Genomic DNA, 23,878 nt, shown 5'->3' with positions numbered 1-23,878 from the left:
CAACTTCATTTTCATTAACACGTACCAATTAGGATCAGGACGCCTGGTCATTTTCTTCCCCCTCCCTAACTCTGGGATTAGAGCCCTGTTGCAGCCTGCCTTCTGTTACCTAGACTTTCTTGGTTCAACATCACATCTTAAAGAATGTGTAGTGCTACATTGAGGTAATAAAATACAATTGTTATCGCTATGAAGATAACTGGTGAGATTCATAATTGTTTGGGAAGCTGACATTGGGTTCTGTGCTCTTTGATGTGGAGATGCTGGCGTTGGACTGGAGTGGGCACAGTAAGAAGTCTTACAACACCATCTGTGCTCTTTGATCAGGCTCATTGAACAAAACAGTGAACACATTGTTGAAAAGAGCAGCACCACTCCTTGTCGGCTAATAAAGTGGTTAAACACTTACGAAAACATGGGCGGGTCACATTCTTATGGTTCTTTGAAGGTGACATGAAGAGCTGACGTGCTGTACTTCCCAAGTAGCACCTAAAGTATATCTATTTGATGGGGAGGGGAAGTAAATGAAGACGTCTTGATTGTTCTGCTCAAGCATGAGAAAAATGTCAGTTTTTCAGGTGATTATTGCTCAGTGGAGAAATTGTGTTACGATCCTCCTTTCTCTTGTCTACCTTGTTAATTCTTGTTCCTCAACTTTATTTTTCTCCTTCTGCCACTATGTTGTCTGGTTATGATCAGCATCTTCGCATTTAGAAAGTTTGAATGTGAGACTTCCCTGGGCTGGGGAAATATATGCTGAGGCTCAATGTATTGATAAACTGCCAATCATTGCTATTATTTAATTCAGATCTAGAAGGTTGTAGTCAGTGTCATGATATGCAGACACACACATAATGACATACAGACAAGCAGCTAAAGGACACAGGACATGACCAATGAGCAGGCAGGACACTCGGGGTGAGATCTGACTATAAAAGACACGAGGCACTCAACTCCGCCTCTTTCCACTGATGAACATCTAGAGAGTCAGTCAAGGGTGTTGTTGCAATCTCGCATCCCCACCACATGGCTAAGAGATAGTCTGGTTCTTTCAGACAAGTGTATCCACACTTAAGTTAGCAGAGAGTCGAACTCACAGAGAACTGTGCTAACTGTGCTATTAGTTCAATTAACCTGTTTGGACTAAGGACTGAAGTATCTTTTTGATCTCTGCTGCATCCAGTTGCAGCCAGTGTTATACCAGTGTACCTAACACGACTGTCAGTAGTTGAGAAACTGCAGTGAGCCTTGCAGTCCTTTGCTAAGGACAGACCATTTTGAGTACTTGCTACTGTTTCTTATTCAGTGACCATTGCTGGGAATTTCAGGGGGTGTTTCAGCGGCCTTGCCGCACCCAACTTGGTGTCGGGTTGAGGCTGATGAGTCTCATGAGAGATTTGTGATGCTTGAAACATCTTGTGAGATTCAATGGAATCTCCTGAGGTCTCTCAAACTGGATTGCTCTTACTCGCTCTGATAATTTGTATATGTGTTCGCCGTATTCTCTCAATGCCTGGGATTCATGGACCACACCTGGGAGATCTCGTTGGGGTGCCGTTTAGTATTGATCCACATAAATGTGGACCAGGCATTATGACACCTGGTGGGAAGCCATTGAAGACTCCTGGGTTGTAGTGCACTGGGCAGGGTAGCACCCTGGCACTCGTTTGCCACCTGGGCACCTTGACACACAGGATACCTAGGTGGCACAGAGAAGGGAAGCACGCATGAGGGGATTAAAAAAAGCATCTAAAAGTTCAGCGAATGGAACTTTGTTCATATGAAGAAGTTTCCCTGGGCCCAACATTGTGTGCAGTTCAACGGAAACATTTGTTTTCGGCTGCATTTAGTGGGGTGTTTCTTGACGGGCGAGATCGCAGCCCGTATTCAACGGCCCTAAGGGCAGCACGGTAGCATAGTGGTTAGCACAGTTGCTTCACAGCTCCAGGGTCCCAGGTTCGATTCCCGGCTTGGGTCACTGTCTGTGCGGAGTCTGCAAGTTCTCCCCGTGTGTGCGTGGGTTTCCTCCGGGTGCTCGGGTTTCCTCCCACAGTCCAAAGATGTGCAGGTTAGGTGGATTGGCCATGCTAAATTGCCCTTACTGTCCAAAATTGCCCTGTGTCTAATGTCATAGTGTTGGGTGGGGTTACTAGGTTATGGGGGTAGGGTGGAGCTTGGGTAGGGTGCTCTTTCAAAAGAGCCAGTTCAGACTTGATGGGCTGAATGGCCTCCTTCTGCACTGTAAGTTCTATGAAAATTAGCCTCCACTAGATTCTCAACGTTACTGGCTCCCTCGACATCTAATGCACCTGACTCACACCACAGCTTCTCGCTGCTAACGAGAGGGAGCTGCTTTTAAACGCTCGCTCACCACTCACTCCCAGTCAACATGGCAGCATGCAGACCTGCTGCTCAGTTTTTGTGATGCCAATCTGGCTAGGTTTCTCTACTCTGGATGAGAGGCAGACCACCCTGTTTCCCCTGTGGGGATGGGAGGACCAACAGTGCAGCCTGGGAGGCAGGGCATTGGCTGTCAGTTCAGGCAGCAAGACCAGGAGGACTAATGTCTGAAGAAATCAAACAATCTCAACCGGGCTGCAAGTAAGCTACCAACTCTCTCCTGGCATTAGTTCCAACTGTCACTCCTCAAATTCCCCATTCCTGCTGACAAATCACAGGCTGGCACATCGTACCTGCCCCATTTCTGATTTTCAAGCTTGTTCCTCAGCACCTCCTGGTACCCACCAGTACAGCCTCTTGTTCAGTTGTGGTGCTCACACATGTCAACTGTTGTCGCCCCCCCCCCCAACCCAGCAAACATGTGGCTCATAATGTCCTCACAGGAGACTATAGCTGCTAATAAGTGGGAAAGGGCCAAGGCATGGTGGTGGTGGTGGTGGTGCGGGGGGGGGGGGGGGGGGGGGGGGGGGGGGGGGGGGGGGGTGGTCCTGGAGGGGAAAGAAGGAAGAGAGAGACCGGATGACAGAGATCCATGACCTCGTCCCCTATGAGGAACAGGCTCTGGAAATCACAGGTTGTCTAAGGAGGGAGCTGTCAGAGACAGGGCAAGGTTTTCCCAGAACTGATGCAGATGATGGGACACGGCTGTGACATTCAAGAGGGGATGTTGTTCGTGACATTCCAATAATTGCAAAGCCGATTAGAGGAGGCTCAAAGGCTTCAGGTGCAGGAGATGGTGCCAGCAATGCATTGCACCAAGGCCAAAACTGCTAGGGTGACGACTGCAGTGAAAAATGCAGTCTTGAGCTCGCATCTGCATCTTGAATGGTGGTGCGCAAGGCATGGTTCAGTCTGTGGCGACCATGGCTGAGGCCATGATGTGTCTTGTATCTCAGATGAAGGGGGACATTGCCAAATCACTCCAAATCTTGGTCAGCCACAGCATCACTGATGGTGCCAACAGTGATTCATCCTGAAGACTGGGAGGCCTCTGGAACTCAGTGCAACCTTGCTTCCATCCACCAGGGCCTTACGGCACGACCAGGAGGCTAACCCTGGGACCTTCCCCCAAGGAGATGACTGGTCTGGTTCATCTGAATCCCTCCCACCTGGCATGTCTTTCGGACAATGATGACACTTGAGGGTCCCTCCTCAGTCTGATGGGTGGCCTTGTCTTCAGGGTGTGTGATGGCCCCTTGCAGATGGGGTGTCACTGCCAGCCTGTGTTGTCGCTGCTGGCTTCCCTGGCACCTGCCTGCCTCGACTGCCACCAGCAATGCAAGGGCAGCCTCTGCGGGATCAACACCAGCAAACATTTTATGATCTGGAAAGAATTTGAAAACCGACAATCAGTTAAGGGAGCCTCACACCCCCAAGCTTCCCCACCTTGCCTGAGTGCCATCAGCGAGCCAGTTGTGTTGGCAAACCTTGTTCTGCACAATCACTCACGGCCACAACAGGAGCCCCAGACCTCTGCCAGGAACATTAGGGGGTTCGTGCTCGGGTGCCCCCCTTTTATCCACATGCTTTCCCTTTGATCACAAGAGGATCCTCAGTGCTGAAGACCTCTTTTACTGTTTAATTTTTGGCAGCTGCTTCAATGGTGCTGATGCTCCTCCGGTTCGGGCATCAGGTTGCTTGCTATGCACTAATCGTCCTCTTGAGACTTGGCAAGTGTGCCTTCAAGAGTTGAATGTGAAGCGCTCTCACAACTAATAAGACTAATTCTTTATAGCCTTCAGCTGTGAAACTAGAGGCTGCTCGCAGTCAAAGGAGGTTAAATTGACTTTCCAGAGCCAAGCTGCAGTAGGGCTCTGTCCTGGAAGTGTTTGGCAGGACAAACAGACTGTAGCTGTGGTTGCCCCTGTTATGGGTGTCCACGATACTTAAAGGTGGCCTGAAGACCTAATAGAGGGACAACCCCAAGCACTGGGGTAGCAGCTTGAGCTACATGCCGGAAAATGGAAATGGCTACTCTCCTCTTCCCTTCCCCTCCGAAGCCACTGCACCAGCTTCGGGTTTTTGAAAAGAAGTGCTAAATGATGCCCGTGGGATTTTTCACTGGCTAGTTGGGAATTCCCACGAGGCCTCTGCATTCTACTTCAAACTCGCTAATGAGATTGAAATGAATGCAAATGAGGGTTAATATTCGCCATTTTTGGGTACGACCCAGAACACACTCCATCAGGAGCGGGCAGGGTGAATTGCAAAATGGTTTGCACTTGGCGTGATCCTCTATTTTGGACTTTCCCACCATTCACCCGGCCCTGATCCGCGCTGGACTCACCACGGTGGTTAAATCATGTCCATTGTGTTTAGCTTCAGTCAGGTGATATAGTTAATGGCAGGGGATAGGGGGTTGAAGAAATCAGGCGTGAAGTTTAAATTTTTGAGTTCAGTTAAAGATTTGACTGGATAGACCAGCAACTTCCCTCCAAAGCAGTTTAGTTAAAAAGATTTGCCTGTGAACAGAACAGCAGTCAGGTTAAACAGTGGTCTGACATGAGCTGGATTCCTGAAGGCGCTCTCGGTCTCCCTCTCTCGTGGTCTATCCTAGACACCTCTTTTCCTGGGTTGGCTAACTGTGGAGTTTGACCTGAGATGGATTTTGCTGGAGTGGAGATAAAGATAGCGGTTAGGAGTTGGTGTTTCATTGTCAGTGTTGAGCATTATTTAACTGGAAGCTATTTTCTTGAAGATAAAGTTAGTAATACTGTGTTAGTAATAAAGTTTGTTTTAATACGCCATAAACCTAAGTGTGTGTGAAATCATTGCTGGAGCTAAGTATCCCTTCCTCAGTCTTACGAATTAAATAAATTATTGGGGTTACCATCCGGTATCCTACAACTGTTGGGATCTGGTCCGGGATCATAATAGATGGAATGCGAGATGAAAGTAAAAACTATTGGGTGTGGCCCCATGGACATTAAAATGAAGCTAGACAGGATGCAGTGATTGCAAGTTCTGATTTGTAGTTTATGAAGAGCTTTGCATCTTTTGAGACGGGGAAGGACTAAAGAACTGCTAATTCATTTATCCCATACGTGGTTACGTGGGTTTAAGTGGGGTGATCATTGTTCGGCACAACATCGAGGGCCGAAGGGCCTGTTCTGTGCTGTACTGTTCTATGTTCTATGTTCCATATCCTGGAAGACATTTCAAAAGAAATGGTTTTCAGACAGCTATGTGAACTGCAGTGGTATTGCTCCTTGATTTCATATGATTTAAAAGCATGATTGGCAGGTCATTAATACACTGAGGCTCGACATCTAATTCCCCAGCCCAAAGACCAGAGTAATCTCAAATTTGAACTTTATTTTGGAAGTTCATTGATCATAGCCGAAGAGCAGCGACTGGAGAAAAGTTGGTGGACAATATCATCAAAACATCCACCCTCTAGAAATCACTTTTAAAGTAGTATCAGCAAACTTGTCTGTCATCCATTTTGTTTAGTCAAAACTTAGTCCACAAGGGCACAAGGTTTCAACTCACTGCCCCCCTTCTACAGAGGAAAAATCAGGCTCCAAGTATTTAATGAATTCTCTTAGAAAACAACTGCAAGATTTATGGGAAAAGTGTCTATCAGTTTAGCTTCAACTACAACATTTTTGCACGCTTCCCCAACCTTCAAAAGAATTGTCATTCGGCGAACTCTGTTTTTAAAAAATAGTTGATCATAGTTTACTTCATTCTTACTGACGGCTACAAATATATAGCAGATGAATCATGTTATTGTGCTTCTTTGTTTTTGACCTCTGATCAAGGGGATGTCAATGTGCAGATGATTCTGTGCTATACAGCTTAGCTGACTGCAGTAAATTGTGGATATGACAGGATATTGTGTGATGTGCACACTCTTCTGGTCTACTAAAGTTAATCTTCTATCAATAGTGTTTAGCTATCCCTCAAACTTCAAAGATATCCCTTGATTTATCAATGATTCTAGCTCAAATCCTTAAAATCAAAGTAAAGGAAATTTTCGCTGTTGCCTTTTTTTTAGAAAGGCATTCTACATGACAGAATCAAAACTGCAAAAAAAAGGAATCGGCCATACAGCTCTTCGTGCCAACTAGCCCCATTCAACCTAATCATGCTGACCGCCTACCTCAGGCCATCGCACCATCTTCATGGATCTCTTATGCCCCATAGTGTCCAAAAAGCATTGATCTTTCGTCCTGAAATTGCACCATCTGCCATGATGGGATTCGAAACCCGGTCCCCAGAGCTTTATTCTTGGGCCACTCATTGGATTAGTAGCTGAGAATTTTCACACAGGTTTTATTATAGATATTGTTCATCTTCTAATCTGGTAGTATTAAATGCGCTGTATGTTAACACCTAGCAGCTAACCTAGTTACAAGAACTGTAAACTGCTATTGAAATTTAAACCTTTTGGATTGGAAACTAAATTGGGATTTTGTAAAAATCACGATTCATGCTTTTTTTTCCCCTCCACCTTTTCCTGGCATCTTCTAAGATGGTAGGGGCAACTTTTTTTTCCTATTTTCTTTCTTTCCCCACATGCAGTGTCAGTGAGGACAGTGATGAAGGTGCAAAATCTCAGGCATTTGGAAACTAGATTCTAGCCGGCGAGATCTCATTTCCTGATTCTTCCTGACCCTCGCTGGTGATGTGGCATTGGGTGGGAACCTGATTTTAAAACATTTTAATGGATTTACATATTATTAAAGGGCCTAAACGCCACATGATCCATGCCCCCCACACCTCTTTCCCCCCCTCCCTCCGGCCACAATTTACTGAATCAGCCCGTACTGTGGGAAGTGCGAGGGGTGAACCCTCGGGAGCCCAATGTGAGGGGGGGGGGGGGGGGAGAGAGAGAGAAAGAGGCAGAGATGAGTGCCAATGCCTTTAAAAGGGGGGGTGACTGGGGAGGGGGTGGGGAAGAGCCGACATTGGAGCGGGTACATTGCAGTGATTGGGGGTTGGGCAGTGGTGGGCTAGCTGTTGTGATCAGGGTGCCCATTAAAGAAGGCATCCCAAAAACTGGAGCACGCCTTACTAGCTCTACCCGATGGCACTCTGCCAGACTGAAAGTGTAAACCACACATCCTGATTTTGATTTTTTGTTTGTAGTGCCAGAAAATCTGGTCTGAAAACTTGGCTGTGCATCTGGAGAGATGCACGCCGGTTTTCACTTGAGCCTGACGCTGACAAATAATGGGAAGATTCCACCTGCTGTCTCATGCTGGGTACCAAAGCCCAGTCTTGCACTTCTATTTTGTACTTGGTTTCAAGTGAGACCTTTCAAGTGGGAGGCAAGGTAGCACCGTGGTTAGCCCAGTTGCTTCACAGCTCCAGGGTCCCAGGTTCGATTCCCAGCTTGGGTCACTGTCTGTGCGGAGTTTGCACTTGCTCTCCGTGTCTGCATGGGTTTCCTCCGGGTGCTCCGGTTTCCTCCCACAGTCCAAAGACGTGCTGGTTAGGTGAATTGACCATGCTAAATTGCCCTCCGTGTCCAAAAAAGGTTGAGTGGGATTACTGGGTTACAGGCTAGGATGGAGGTGCGGTGTTCTTTCCAAAGGCCATTGCAGACTCGATGGGCCGAATGGCCTCCTTCTGCACTGTAAATTCTGCAATTCTATGATTCTTTGCCAAAACAACAGGCTCAGCGAGTTTAATGAGTTAGAAGAGAATCTTGATGGCAGAGCTCATTTGAATGAAAGTTCCTAGATTGCACCCAGATTTATGGTCAATGTGTGGCCAGTGAGAAGTTGCTACCAGGAGACCACAGCCATGGACCCTGGCACTACGTTTGTGTTCCCACACCGACTGAACGAACTGTCTCTAAGATATGAAAAAAATATATATTGATTGCACATCCTATATTACCCCACCTTTACAAAGTGAGTTAAAAATTTGAGTCTCATACTGGCTTTATTACCTCTATATCAAGTAGTGACTCAGTTGAGAGCAATGCATGACCAGTTTGGACCTTCCAAAATAAATGACATTAAAGCTTCTGGATCGAAAAATTATTTCAGTAGAGCTGCTTGAGCCATTTTGTGTTTTTTCCTGTCAGTAAGTAGATATGCGAAAGATATTGTCAGCTGTTTCATAATTAACAACGGTCTCCAGATAAGCAGATTGAAAGCTTTTTGTGATGAAGTTTGATGTTTCCTGCAAGCTGTAGAATCATTTAAAATAAAATTGTACCAATTTAATACCCTCCCTGTTAGTGAACTTCAACATGTTTAATACTGTTTAAATCCATCAATACTGTTTAAAAATAAATCCAAAAATGCTGGAAATACTCAACAGGTCATGTAGCTCCTATTGATAAAGAAAGAGAATTAATGTTTCAGATAGATGACACCTTCATCATTCCTGTAACATGAACACCTCTCTCTCCACAGACAGTGCCTGACCTTCAGAGTATTTACGAATTGTCGGTTTCTATTTCAGCAGCTGCTTTATTTTGCTTTCCAGCAATTGTGTTCTTCCTCAGTTGTGGTGGAATTCCCTAAAGAATCAATAGAATATTTTCAGTCCCACATTTTGAAGAAATATTTAAACATTCTTGGGCTTGTTGGTAAATGTGCTGCTTGATATTGTTGTGAAGTTTTAAGGTATAGAAGTTGGTCATTGATTTGTTTCAACCAAAGTGACATTTGATTGCTACAATTGGGCCTTTGAGGGGCTGTGTGGTGGGGGAATTCAGCTCTGCATCCCTTCCTGAATAGTATCCAGCGAGATGACCTTGGCCTTTTCTCCTGAAACGGCACATATGGATGGCAAGGACAGTAAAATTCACCTCCACTCTCTGTCACTGCTCATATACTTGAACGAGACAAGTGGCTGTTGCACCTTTTGCTTGCATCTTGAATAAATATATTTTGATGTAAATTTGCTTTAATGGTTTATTATAGTTGCTACCTTGTATGGCTGTATGGATTAAGGATGCCACCCTATATAAATTGTAACATGACCGCTGTGATTTATAATGGGTACTGAGGCTTTAGATCAGCAACCATCCAAGCTAGGGAATAATCATTGCCCGCTGGTTGCTCCTGCATTCTCAGACTGCATCCAATCCTGTCTTCTCAGGTACACATGCATTTTACAGCAATGACTACATGATAACAATTGGGCATAGGGAGTATAGCTTCAGTTAATTGTAGCTCCCTCATTGTCACTTTTGGCCGAGACCAGCAAATAGAGTAAAGTATAAGGTTGAACCCAAGTATGATTCATTACACGATATGGTACACCTAATCCACTAAACAACTGGAGGAAAATCCTTAGATTCGGTAATCTGTTATTAAGCGGAATAAATGTCAAGTCTTGTTGCCAAACCATTAAGTCCTGTATATAATCCTGAAATCTCACAACCATTGCTTGCACCTGCTAATCTCTCCAGCACTGAGCTTGATATAATTTGGGCAGTGATCAGCTCAATTGAATATTGGTAGGATACAGTGGTATCAATCCTATGTAAAATTAAGTAGTGCATAGCAAGGAGGGTGGGTGCATACTTGGAGCAACAGTGCAACTTGTGAGAAGCCAAGAGTAGCTGGCTAATTGTAGCAGTAGGTAAGTAGGGAATGTTGATTTCATCACTTGAATTATGCAGTAGCTGGACTAAATGGCTCATGTGATTCTTGACATTTTTATTGCATGCACCTTCCGCAGGCTCTGGTGGAGATATCCAAATAAAGAGCAAGTAGGCAGAAAAGAACAGAATTTTTGAAGAACTTCCAGGTCCATCCTTCTGGATGAGATATAAAGGGCAGAAAAAATAGTCGGTCCACGTGGGACGAAGCTGCAAAAAGTAACCGGTTATTCTGAGGCTGCAGCAGTTGTACGGAGTGTCCACTCCTCAGTGAGTGGATTGCAGGAAGGCCCAAATAAGTGGCAGGTCAGGATGAGTACTTTTGGTGGAAATGGTAGCTTTGCCGGCCTGCAATTTGGGCTATGGTAGTTGTGTCACTGCAGTACCAAACACGAGTAAATTTGGAGTCAGCATATCAAATTTATTTTCCATTCATTTCAAATTCAGACGCAGTGTCAAATTGGTTTATATTATAATTAGGTCTTTAACCATTTAAATGTATTGCATAGTTTTGGAACATTGTCAGATTACAAGTTGCTGGATATAAAATGGAGCCTAGATTTTTCCCACTGGCCTGTGAACATAGAACATACAGTGTAGAACAGGGGTGGGCAAACTACGGCCCGCGGGCCGCATGCGGCCCGCCAAAGGTATTTCTGCGGCCCACCAAGTCATTAAAAAAAACACAATTAAAAAAAAAAAAAAATTTTTTTAATTTTTTTTTAAGGTTAATGGGGGGGGGGGCTGTTGGGTTACTTACTGGTATAGGGTGGATACGTTGACTTGAGTAGGGTGATCATTGCTCGGCACAACGCCGAGGGCCGAAGGGCCTGTTCTGTGCTGTACTGTTCTATGTTCTATATGAGGCGCCCAGAATCATAACCGGGTGAAGTAATTATTTTACTTAATATACTATGCGGCCCTTTGTGAATTGTGAATTTCTGAATGTGGCCCTTGCACGGAAAAGTTTGCCCACCCCTGGTGTAGAAGGAGGCCATTCGGCCCCTCTGGTCTGCACCAACCCACTTAAGCCCTCACTTCCACCCTATCCCAGTAACCAATAACCTCTTATAACTTTTTTTTGGTCACTAAGGGCAATTTATCATGGCCAATCCACCTAACCTGACATCTTTGGACTGTGGGAGGAAACCGGAGCACCCAGAGGAAACTCACGCAGACATGGCGAGAACGTGCAAACTCCGCACAGACAGTGACCCAGCGGGGAATTGAACCTGGGACCCTGGCGCAGTGAAGCCACAGTGCTATCCACTTGTGCTACAGTGCTGCCCACTTTGACACCTCTTTCTAGTGGTTATGTGGAAATTTACTGGAAATGGTGTATGATCCCACTTGTTTTATAAAGCGTAGAAGAACAGATTCACGCGACGGCAAATGAGTTTTAACAGTAAGGAAAAAAACATATATTAAACATGAAAAAAAATTAGATTATTATGCATTACTTATTTAATCCCCCTTTATCTTAACAATTACACACAGGTTTGGGGATTAACACTTGATTTAAAAAATAATTCTTGAACTACAATGGCGTCATTAACATAAAAAGTCCCTTTTAAGTGCACAAGATGACGGTGGTGAGACACACTCCTCTCTGAACCCAAGTAAATGTCTGTGGATTTCTCCCTCAAAATCACCACCAGATGATTCTTGTACCTTGAACATAGGACATAGAACGTACAGTGCAGAAGAAGGCCATTCGGCCCATCGAGTCTGCACCGACCCACTTAAGCCCTCACTTCCAGCCTATTCCCATAACTTAATAACCCTTCCTAACCTTTTTTTTGTCACTAAGGGCAATTTATCATGGCCAATCCACCTAACCTGCATGTCTTTGGACTGTGGGAGGAAACCGGAGCACCCGGAGGAAACCCACGCAGACACAGGGAGAACATGCAAACTCCACACAGACAGTGATCCAGCGGGGACCCTGGCGCTGTGAAGCCACAGTGCTATCCACTTGAACTACCGTGCTGCCCACTGCCCACCGCCTTGCCCTACTGAACTCTGGCTTCCACATGAGTAATTTCAAATTTGGCTTTCAAAAGTCGCATTTCAAATCTTTTGAATTCTGCTTTCTCTCTGCTGCTTCCATCAGGGGTTATCTTTCAGATATTGCACCTCTTCTTTCGGGGTCCATTGTTGTAAAGTCTTTGACACAAACTCTGAGGTCCAGCTACCAATTTCCACAATTATTTCAAATAATGTCTCCCAAAAATTGGTAATTTCTCACAAACATTCACACTACTGCAGATATTTTTCCGGCCTCCACAATCCAATGCCCTTTCAACTCTGCACCTTTGCTGAATAGTAATATGTTTTGATTTCCAGTTTCCTCTGTTCTGTTAACTTCAGACTTCTTGGAAACTTATTATCATTTCTCTAGCTTCCTGAGCTAGCTGGAATTTAGGTTTTCAGCATCTGTTTCCTTAAGCATTATTCCATAATGTGACCTCTAGCAAGGCGAAGAGAGATGTTCCCTCTTCAGCGAGATGTTCCTTCTTTAGCCTTAAAAACCAATACCAACTGCTTGTAGCAGAACTGAGAGCTGCCTTCACTCTCACTACCTATCTCCAACTGCTAACAAATTTGGCTAAAACGTACAAGTGTTTTTCTCCTTGCAAAAGCCTCCAGTAGCTAAGAACCCCTGCCAGTGCTATTTATTATTCATGCCCAATCCCCTCGAAGCACAATAGAATCACAGTTAGGATTATTAAAGATGAGATCGGCGAGTACTTAGAAGTGCATGGTAAAATAGGACTGAGTCAGCACGGCTTTGTTAAAGTGAAGTCATGTCTGACAAATCTGTTAGAGTTCTTTTGAGGAGGCAACAAGGAAATTAGACAAAGGAGAACCAATGGACGTGACTTATTTAGATTTCCAGAAGGCCTTTGACAAGGTGCTGCATAGGGGATTGTTAAATAAGTTAAGAGCCTATGGTGTTAAGGGTAAGATCCTGGCATGGGTAGAGGATTGGTTGACTGGCAGAAGGCAGAGAGTGGGGATAAAGGGGTGTTTTTCAGGATGGCAGCCAGTGACTAGTGTGCCACAGGGGTTGATGCTGGGACCACAACTTTTCACAATATACACTAATAATCTGGAAGAAGGAACTGAAGGCACTGTTGCTAAGTTTGCAGATGATACAAAGATCTATAGAGGGACAGGTTGTATTGAGGAAGCAAGGGGGCTGCAGAAGAATTTGGACAGGCTCTGAGAGGTAATGAAGTGGCAAATGAAATACAATGTGGAAAAGTGTGAGGTTATGCACTTTGGAAGGAGGAATTTAGGTATAGACTATTTTCTAAATGGGGAAATGCTTAGGAAATCAGAAACACAAAGGGAGAGTCTTTGTTTACGATTCTCTGAAGGTTAACGTGCAGTTTAAGAAGGCAAATGCAATATTAGCATTCATATCAAGAGGGCTAGAATACAAGACCAGGAATGTATTCTGAGGCTGTATAAGGCTCTTGTCAGACCCCATTTAGAAAATTGTGAACAGTTTTGGGCCCCGTATCTAAGGAAAGATGTACTGGCCTTGGAGAGGGTCCAGAGGAGGTTCACAAGAATGATCCCTGGAATTAAGAGATTGTTGTGTGAGGAACGGTTGGGGACTCTGGGTCTGGACTCATTGGAGTTCAGAAGGATGAGGGGGGATCTTATTGAAACTTACAGGATACTGTGAGGCCTGGATAGAGTGGAGGTGGAGAGGATGTTTCCACTTGTAGGAAAAACCAGAAACAGAGGGCACAATTTCAAATGAAAGGGATGATCCTTTAAAAGAGATGAGGAGGAATTTCTTCAGCCAGAGGGTGGTGAATCTATAGAACTCCTTGCCGCAGAAGGCTGTGGAGGCCAAATCACTGATTTCAAGACCGAGATAGATAGGTTCTTGATCATGGGATCAGGTGTTATCGGGAGAATTGGGATGAGAAAAATATCAGCCATGATTGAATGGCGGAGCAGACCCGATGGGCCGAGTGGCCTAATTCTGCTCCTATGTCTTATGGTCTTATGGAATTGAAATCAGCCCCCCTCACACATACCAACACCATTGTCTGGCATGAATCCAACAGTGCGTTTTGCCCTTCCAGGCACAGAAACATTAAGTTAAACCCACTTAAACTATAACTTATGTTTTAATGTTTACTAATACAAACATAAATCCCTTAAAATTACTATGTTTTCCTCACTGTAGACTCATCAAAGCCTTTCTCCTTGTGTTGGAGATTTTATACGTGTAGGGTTAGGTTTGGTGATGATGCCTACAGGGTTGCTTGTTTAATTTATTGACATCATCCTACTCCTGAAACAAAGTTTTGCCCTTTATTTTTGATTTATTATAGCTTGCACTTGCTATGTAGTCTTGAAGAGAAGTTTAGCCACTTGGGTGAGACTTCTGCTATCTACCTAACTACACCTTGGGTGTAAGAGAAGATCGGGGGACAAAATTGAATGGCAGAGGTGGGAGATTACTATCAAAGATTACCAAGAACCAGGTGGAATGAATGTAACTGAATATGACCCAAATAACAAATATTGCTGGTACTGGAAAAAGCTTGTACTTGAACAGGAGAGACTGCAGTCTTTGATATGTCTGATGTCATGGGCATTCTTTCCTCTGAAATCATTATGGTGATATTTAGGAGCTATGCAACCTCTGAAGAATGCCTGTCAGTGTACTAGTTTGACCCCCTTCCTACACATCTATTTTGTCTGTCTGAAGGAAATTGCCTAATTGGTGAAGTGCAAATGTAGATCTCCACTGCAAGTTGAAGACCTTTTACTTCAGGACATGAGTGGAGTCCTCTATAACCATAAGCTCGTTTTTTTTAATATGAGCTCAGTTTCAGAAACAACCAATTCAATGGCACGGAAGGCACTATGGAATTCTGGTTTAACAGTTACGGTTTTTTATAGTTCAAATATCTTTTGATGCTAGAATGTGACAAAATGACTTCTTCTTTATTGCAGGACAGAAAACAAACCCTGGTCCCCAAACGGTTTTCAAGATGGAAATTCCCATCCTTTCAAAGTCGATTTACAGTCTCCGCCACAAGTATGTATTAAAGTTGGTGTGTGGTAACATTCCAAGGGTTATTACAACTGTTGACGCCACTATGAGTGTAAAGTTACATGACAGAACCTGTCTAAAGCAAGAACTGGGATTCTGCTCCTAACTTCTCCCACTCTGTTGCTGGAAGTGCAGCTAAAGGGTCGTTTGCAAGCATGCACAGGGTTTCAATTACAATGCCAGAGCAGGAGCAGCTCCTGAGGACATTTGCAGCCAAAAGTTATTTAATCACCTTTGGAACCATGTAGTGGGGGTGGGGAGAGGAGGGAAAGTAAAAGGATGCACTTTTGGAAAAAAAACTGCAAGCACACTTTAAATACAAGGAAACAAGATTTTTTAAAAAACCAATTCCACCCTGAAAATCCATGAAACAACATTTGTGACCAGCTGCTTCTGAATCCTGCCTGAAAAAACATGCGCCCCCCCCCCCCCCCCCCCCCATCATACTAATCATCTCGAGACATTTTGATTTAATTTAGCTTCTTTGGCAAGATCCTCCCTCTCCCAATGCCACCCAGGATGTGTAGGAATCTCAAGACACCTGTGGTAAAGATAAATAATTGTCTCGCTGCCAAAGAGTTACTTGTAAATCAGCAACAATTACAAATAAAATCACCTGAATCTTGCAAGTTTTTTGGACTAAATAATCTCATAAAACTGCCCAGACGTCCTCTTGGAGGAGATGGTCACAAAGCAATCCAATGAAATAGTGTTTGACGTGTAAAGAAATGTATATTCTGCATTGATTAACACACAGGTAACGTGAGGGGACAGAATGAGACAGATAGGATTCTCAAATGATTGACTAGCTAATTCGCCAGCAGTAAAGTCGAAATACTGAAACACTCGTCACGTCACTTTTGCAGGCATGTAAGAACACCTCTGTAATCTCCAAATCACAGCTATGAAAAGCTATTAAATAGGAAATTGCACAGCTAGTAAAAGAACAGTGGAATAAATCATACTCGCCATAGTGAATTAAGACATAAAATTCCATATTTATACAGTACCATATGTGAGCATGATGCTATTATATCAGACCATGAACAATCTGGAGTGTGTTAGACAGTGACATACATTCTGAAACAGGTGTGAGAAGTCCTTTATTGGGCGGCAGTTTATTTTTATTAGTTCACTAAAATTAAATTACTTGCATCTCCAGATAACCACTCAGACCAGCCTTAAAGTGCTCTCACAATGTACAAGACTTTGTTGTCTGCAATCCAATGCAAATTATATTGAAAGGAATCTTTGCATGGTTTCTTAGTCATTCTAGCTGGTTGTATAATGCGCATATCCTGTCCATGTATAATGAGCAAAACAGAAAGTTTGATGCCTATTCTGCAAGGGACCAGCATAACAGAATGTTTGATGCCTATTCTGCAAGGGACCAGGCATACAAGAGACCAGGCATTTTTTTGAGGATATTTGTTTTTCTAATTTAATGCAGATGGAGTGTGTCCAAACTCACAGGGAAACTAAATCCAAATGAACTATTCCCGTAAGCTCGATAAAACTGCCCTCTTCCATGGCAAGTTACCTGTCCCACTTTGGACACTGACTTGAAGATCTGCCCTTGTTCTGTAAACGGAGTAACCTTTTTAGATGTTTGCGTTGAAGGAGCACCTATATTAGACATGAGCCAACTGTTTGCAAGCAACCAACAGTGAATCATTGGTTCTATTTACATGGTATATAAAGCCCCCTTTTTCATTTACTTAAACTGTTTTGATTTGTAGCTTCAATATGCTGTTATATAGACATGCATGATGAGTAATGAAAAAGCTGTAAGGATGTCCATCTTAAAGTTCAGCTCAATCTGCCAGTAATTGTATAAGGAGTGCCAAACACCACTTTTTGATATACATATTTGAGCCACAGACTTATTACCAGAGAAGAAAGAATTAAAAATTAAATATACCATCTGATATAACTTCCAATAGGAGGCCTGCAAATTAGGTGGCACAGTGGTCAGCACTGCTGCCTCACGGGGCCGAGACCTGGGTTCGATCCAGGTCACTGTCGTGCGCTTCCCGTGTCTGTGTGGGTCTAACCCCCACAACCCAAAGATGTGCAGGGTAGATGAATTGGCCACGCACATTTGCCCCCTCACAGGAAAAATGTTTAAAAAGAGAAATCCTACAAATTATAGCAAATGATGCTGGACAGTCGCTGGAGAAGTTCAACTATGGAATGCTTCACTTAGTGATAGAGATTTATTCAAAGATAAGTTGTCTAAAGTTGACTTGGAATCAGCCTGGAGTATCAGTAAATCAGTGTTTGGGTTTGGAGATGGTTGTGGAGGAAATTTGAGCTGTTTGAGTGGCAGGGTATCATTGAGTATATTGCTGGAGGCAGTCTAGTGGTAAGCTCATATTTACTCCCATACCTGCCGCGTGGAAGCACTCACTATAGGAATCGGCGTGGTTACCACAAATGGCCTCTGGTGGTGGGAGGCCAGGAATGATTCTCGCCGCCCTGAGAATCCGACTTAAATCTGATCCTGCATATTTAAAAGCTATTTAAATATGCTAATCTGGCTCACGCCCACAGCAGCTGTGAACTGGATTACATCAGCTGCAGCGGGCCGGGAGCATCCTGCACTGCTTAGTGTCTAGCGAGGACCTTGTTTCGGGGCTCTCCCGCTATTCTCCTGATGTACTGGGATTTGTGCCCGGTGCAACGCCATGGAGAATTGCCTCCCCCTGTCTCTCCCATGGTCGCTGCTCAAGCTCCTCCAAATCACAGGTTCCCCCTCTCCTGATTTTCTTGCTCTTCAAGAGACAGAATCTATGAATGAAAGTCACTGTGGGCCGAATGGCAGTGGTACTGCAGTGTTTTTTTTTAAAGTAATAATTCTGTGGATGCCATCCTTGAGGACTTTGCGATGCCATTTGACTCCAGCTTTCCTGTTATACCCCCTTTGCCTCTAACAGTCAACGCAAACTAGACACTAAAAATTGCGACAGATAGCTGTTTGTGTCCAAAGAGATTGGCTCACGTTATATGCATAAGGATTAAAAAGCTTTTTCAGGCATGATATTTTTATGGACATTTTCAGTTTTAAACCTGGGTGAAAATCTGTCCTGCCTTATTCTTGATTCAAACCATCCGGTAACTGGTTGCTAATTTTGCGATCCACTGTCTCTCGTTTCCTTTGTGGTGAGATGATGCCCAGTTCATATTAGTTTAGAAATTTCCAAGGAGTGTAGACCATGTTATATAAAATGCCTTTGTTGATGTTTTTTTGTCCTTATTTGCTGTTATGGCAGCACAAAGGTAGACTGGAACTTCTAGTTTTTGAGTCATTTCCTTTTTTTTCCTCTATATATAAGATTAACACTGTTGACATCAGGCTGCATATTATTATATATTGAGTTATTTGCATATAATATTTTGATTTCTAAAGGTAGTTTGTCTTGCGTTCACATTTTATATCAAAGTGTTTGCATGTTCCACACTTTTTGTCACCACCATTTGGGGTAGTTTTTTGTTAACCCAAGTGATAAAAACTGGATTATACCCTCATCTGGTTTGCCAGGCTGAGCAAATTTATTAAAGATGTTTTGGACAGCCAGCATATCTGCCTGTTTCTAGAACAGTGGCGCAGTGGGTTAGCCCTGCTGCCTCACGGCGCCGACGCCCCAGGTTCAATCCTGGCTCCGGGTCACTGTCCGTGTGGAGTTTGCACATTCTCCCCGTGCTTGCATGGGTTTTGCCCCCACAACCTAAAGATGTGCAGAGTAGGTGGATTGGACATGCTAAATTGCCTCTTAATTGGAAAAATGAATTGGGTTCTCTAAATTTATTTAAAAAAAGGAAAAGAAAAATATCTGCCTGTTTCTATATTTGTTTGCAGTGAATGAACTGTTGCAGTCCCTGATTCTGCTGCTGCAAAGATGCGCAAAACCTAACCTCTTGCTGTGTAAAGTTCTATTATTGTTATTATTATTGCCTATTTGCTTTTTCTGCCATGGGACTAGCATTGAATATTATATTTTTCAAGATTTTCATGCAATTAAATAAGATCTCATCTGGTAACTTCAAGCCCAATAACTCCACTTCCACGACTTCTATGATAACTTTGAAACTCATATTTGAAGAGTCGGTCTATCATCAGCTGAATCTTGAGCCAGTTCATCAGCACCATCCTAACTCGCTCAAACTTGCTTCGGGAAATTAAGTAAGAAGTCTCCTTCCCGAAGAAGGAGCAGTGCTCCGAAAGCTAGTGTTTGAAACAAACATATTGGACTTTAACCTGATGTTGTAAGACTTCTTACTGTGCTCATCCCAGTCCAATGCCGGCATCTCCACATTGGGAAATTAAAACACATTCAAAGGTTAATTTTCTGACTGCCTGCGCCCTGTTTTCTCCTGTGCTACTACACTTGCAGAGAAAGAGTTCTCTCTCTGGACATAGTTGATAATTGCTGTTTTTCCGTAAGCCCACCATTGCACAAACTTAAATTCTGTTGATTTGGGTATATTGATGATGCAGGTTGAGCATCGCTTATCCAAAATTCCAAAAACAGAAAAATTCCAAAATCTGTACTTTTTTCCGATCACCCATGTGACATCACGAGTCCCTGGGTGATGCGCAGTCCCGACAGGCCGCACATGCACATTTTATTCCAAAATTCGATCAACACACTCTGCTCCAAGCATCTTGGATGAGGGATGCTCAACCTGTACCAATACGTTTGGATCTAGAAGTTTAAAAGTAATTCTTTGATAAAAATAACATTATTAAAAATCCATTTCGCAATTTCTTTTTTTATGTACTTGTGTGGCATTGCTTGCATACTGTCCTCACTTAACTTTCATAAAGCAAAACAAATGGAGTACATGAAACAATTGTACATTATCAGATTTTCTTCCTAATTTTACAGAATATTGATAAGAGGAGCGATTGCAGAAACTGGGTTTGTATTATCTTGAGTTTTGAAGAATGGGAAGTCAAGTGAGAGTACCTTCAAGAAATGGGTGTTTATCAGTGATGTCAGAGTGTGGGTGGAGCTGGCAAAACAGGATAAGACAGTGGGGTTTGTTACAGTGGTAAAGGAAAACCCAAGTGAAGCAAAGGAGGTGCAAAAGATTGTACAGCCTGATCAAGAGGTGATAAGGTGCCAGATCTCTTTAAAGAATTTACTTGTGTGGGTAAAGTTTACTCGTGTGTATCAGGAGGAGCAGGTAAAGAAGTCACAATTTTCAGAGATACGGAAGCTGGTCAATCTTTAATGGTAAGAGATGAGGAGTTATGTAGTTTAGGAAGACTATTGCCGGAAAAGGTGGTAATATGTGGAATTCCGGGTGAGAGGAGTAGTGTTCAATTATATAAGGTAAGGTTGGAATGTCCAGTGAAGAGTGGTGAAGTGGTAGTAGGAGTAATAAAGAAACTATCTTGTCCAGGAATACAGTTTATCTTGGGTAATGATTTAGCTGGATCGCATGGGAATGATGCCTACTGTGGTTGATAAGCCAGTGGAAAATCAGACAACTGAAGTGTTGAAGGATGAATATCCTGGGATTTTTCCAGATTGTGTAGTAACAAGGTCGCAAAGTCACAGGTTAAGACAAGAGGAGAAATCAAAGAGTGAAGATGAAGTTGAAGTGCAATTATCAGAAATGATTTTTGATCAGATGGTTGAAAAAGAACAAGAACAGGTGGAGGATGAGGTGGATATTTTTAGTTCAGGAAAGTTGGCGGAGTTACAACAGAAAGATGTAGAAATAAACCGAATGTGTTAGAAAGCATACACAGAAGAGGAATCAGCGTGTATACCAGAGTGTTATTACCGTGAAAGTGATGTCTTGATGAGAAAATGGAGACCTTACATATGCAGGCGGATGAAAAGTGGGCAGAAGTTCATCAAGTAGTACTGCCAGTTGGGTATAGAAAGGAGGTGTTGCGAATTGCACGTGAGGTACCAGTGGGAGGTCATTTGGGAATAAGAAAAACTCAAGCTAAAATCCAAAATCATTTTTTATTGGTCTGGACTACATAAAGATGTAGTTAAATTTTGTCAATCATGTCACACATGTCAAGTGATAGGGAAACCTCAAGCAATGATAAAACCAACACCCTTAATACCCATTCCAGCATTTGAGGAACCTTTTACAAGGGTCCTAATTGATTGCGTAGGACCGCTTCCTAAAACAAAAAGTGGGAATCAGTATTTTTTGACGATAATGGATGTGTCTACTAGGTTTCCAGAGGCCATTCCAGGATGTAATATTACAGCTAAAAAGATTTTGGAGGAGTTACTTAAATTCTTTACTACATATGGACTACCCACAGAAATACACACAGAAATACAATCAGATCAAGGAATAAATTTTACCTCGAGGTAAATTTAAAGACGTTATGGATAGCTTAGGAATAAAACAATTTAAATCAACTGCATACCATCCAGAATCTCAGGGCGGTTGAAAGGTGGCATCAGACGTTAAAGACAATGTTGAGGGTTTATTGTCATGATTATCCAGAGGATTGGGATAAAGAAATTCCATTCGTACTGTTTGTAATTAATCCCTAATTACAAACCTAATGAGTCAACCAAATTCAGTTCTTTTGAACTAATTTTTGGTCATGAGGTAAGAGGACCACTTAAATTGATTGAGGAAAAATTGGTGAGTAAGAAATTGGAACTTACATTATTGGATTACCAACAATTAAATAGAGCAGGTGAATTGGCTAGACAACATTTTAAGAGTTGCACAAAATGTGGTGTAACGGGTAGCGGACAAGAAATCTAAAGTTCATAGTTTTGCCAGTGGAGATAAAGTTTTAGTATTGTTGCTAGTGGTAGGTGAACCTTTAAAAGCAAGGTTTTGTGGACCTTATCAGATTTGAAAGTAAATTAAATGAGGTGAATTACGTGGTAAAAACACCAGATAGAAGGAAGACTGACCGAGTGTGTCATGTGAATATGCTTAAAAGGTACTTTGAAAGGGAAGGAGAGAAAAAGGATGAGGTTTTAATGATGCTAACTCAGTGACAAACCAAATCCAGATGACTGAGAATTTGACATACCTCAAATGAAATTGAAAAATGAGGATGTTCTTACAAATTGGGATAAATTGTTGAGTTACCTTCCAGAGGAAAAACAGACTGACCTGAAAGAGTTATTGATATCACAAGGGCAAGTTTGTGGAGATAAATCGGGAAGTATTAAAATGGCTATATATGATGTAGATGTGGGAAATACTGTTCCAATCAAACAACATCCATAAAGACTTAACCCTTTAAAATTGGCACATGTTAACAAAGAGATTGAGAGTATGCTTAAAAATGGCATAATTGAAGTGGGTTACAGCCAACGGAGCTCACCCATAGTGATGGTACCAAAACCGGACGCTACCCAACGGTTGTGCGTGGACTATAGAAAGGTTAATGCAGTTACAAGAACGGACTCTTATCCTATCCCATATTTGGAGGATTGCATTGAGAAAGTAGGACAATCAGCTTTTATTTCCAAACTGGATTTACTTAAAGGTTACTGACAGGTACATTTATCCGAAAGGGCAAAGGAGATTTCAACTTTTGCGACTCCAGATGGTATGTAGCAATTCAAAGTTATGCCATTTGGCATGAAAAACGCCCCAGCCACATTTCAACGGTTAACTAACAAAGTCGTTTCAGGATTACCCAATTGTGCGGTATAAATTGATGACTGGTAATTTTTAGCCAGACATGGAAAGAACATTTGAAACATCTGATGGAGTTATTCGATTGACTTCAGGAGGCAGGTTTGGTGATAAACCTAGCCAAAAGTGAATTTGGAGAAGCCCAAGTCACTTTCCTGGCCATACAATCGGCCGGGGTCGAATGGTCCCACGGAATGTGAAAACAAAAGTTATTGGGGAGTTTTCGATACCCTGGACACGACAGGAAATAATGTGATTTCTTGGTATGAGCGGATTTTAGCAGAAATTTGTATCGAATTTCAGCAGTGTGGTCGCTCCACTGACGGACTTGCTCAAGAAGCGTAACAAATTCCATTGGACAGCGGAGTCTCAACAGGCATTTGACGGCCTGAAGGCTGTGTTAACCACTGCTCCTATGTTAGCTGTCCCAAATTATACAAAACCATTCAAAGTGGTGGTTGATGAGACTGATGTGGGTGTAGGTGCGGTGCTAGAGCGGCCTATTGGTTATTTTTCAAAGAAATTGAATTCTCACCAGAAAAAGTATTCAACGATTGATAAGGAAAGTTTGGTGCTAGTTCTGCAACATTTTCACATTTATGTGATCAGCAATCTGTCTGACACCATTACATATACTGATCATAATCCGTAGACGTTTTTGGAGCGATTCCAGAATAACAATGCAAGGCTGTTTCACTGGAGTTTATTGTTACAGTCATTTCATTTAAAAATATTACATGTGGCAGGACGAGAAAACACGATAGCCGATGCTTGGTCACGAATGTGATGAACAGAAGCAGTTTCAGTTGGAGGAAGATCAACAAAAAAAATGGACTATATTATTATACCTGTTTGCGTGTGTTTTTTTTGAAACGTAAAAGTATATTTACTGTGTGCATTTCTTAACGGATAGTGAAAAGTTGAAGAATGAAACCATCTTGAAGTTGTAGGTTTATTTTTTTTTCTTGGGAGAGGTGTCATGTACCTTTAAGAAATGGGTGTTTAGCAGTGATGTCAGTATGTGGGTGGAGCTGGGCTGTCTGTCAGCTTTTTAGTTTTGTTTTAGGCTGTTTGCTGCAGGGTGTGTTTTAGTTTTGTTTTCAGAGCTGGATAGC

At 42.8% G+C, this 23,878-nt stretch overlaps 1 protein-coding gene across 2 annotated transcripts in view; it reads left to right on the top strand.

The window, feature by feature from the left end:
* The window catches only part of LOC119965342 (PDZ and LIM domain protein 4-like), a 128,419-nt gene that overhangs the window by 69,519 nt on the left and 35,022 nt on the right, over positions 1–23,878 (top strand). For both annotated transcript variants that reach the window (XM_038795971.1, XM_038795972.1), the window contains exon 3: positions 15,017–15,101. In XM_038795971.1, coding sequence (XP_038651899.1) covers positions 15,017–15,101 — 85 coding nt within the window. The remainder of the gene's footprint in view (positions 1–15,016; positions 15,102–23,878) is intronic.

The sequence above is a fragment of the Scyliorhinus canicula genome, chromosome 4, assembly GCF_902713615.1.
Source record: "Scyliorhinus canicula chromosome 4, sScyCan1.1, whole genome shotgun sequence".
NCBI classification, from domain to species: domain Eukaryota; kingdom Metazoa; phylum Chordata; class Chondrichthyes; order Carcharhiniformes; family Scyliorhinidae; genus Scyliorhinus; species Scyliorhinus canicula.
This window is presented reverse-complemented; position numbering and strand designations above follow the sequence as displayed.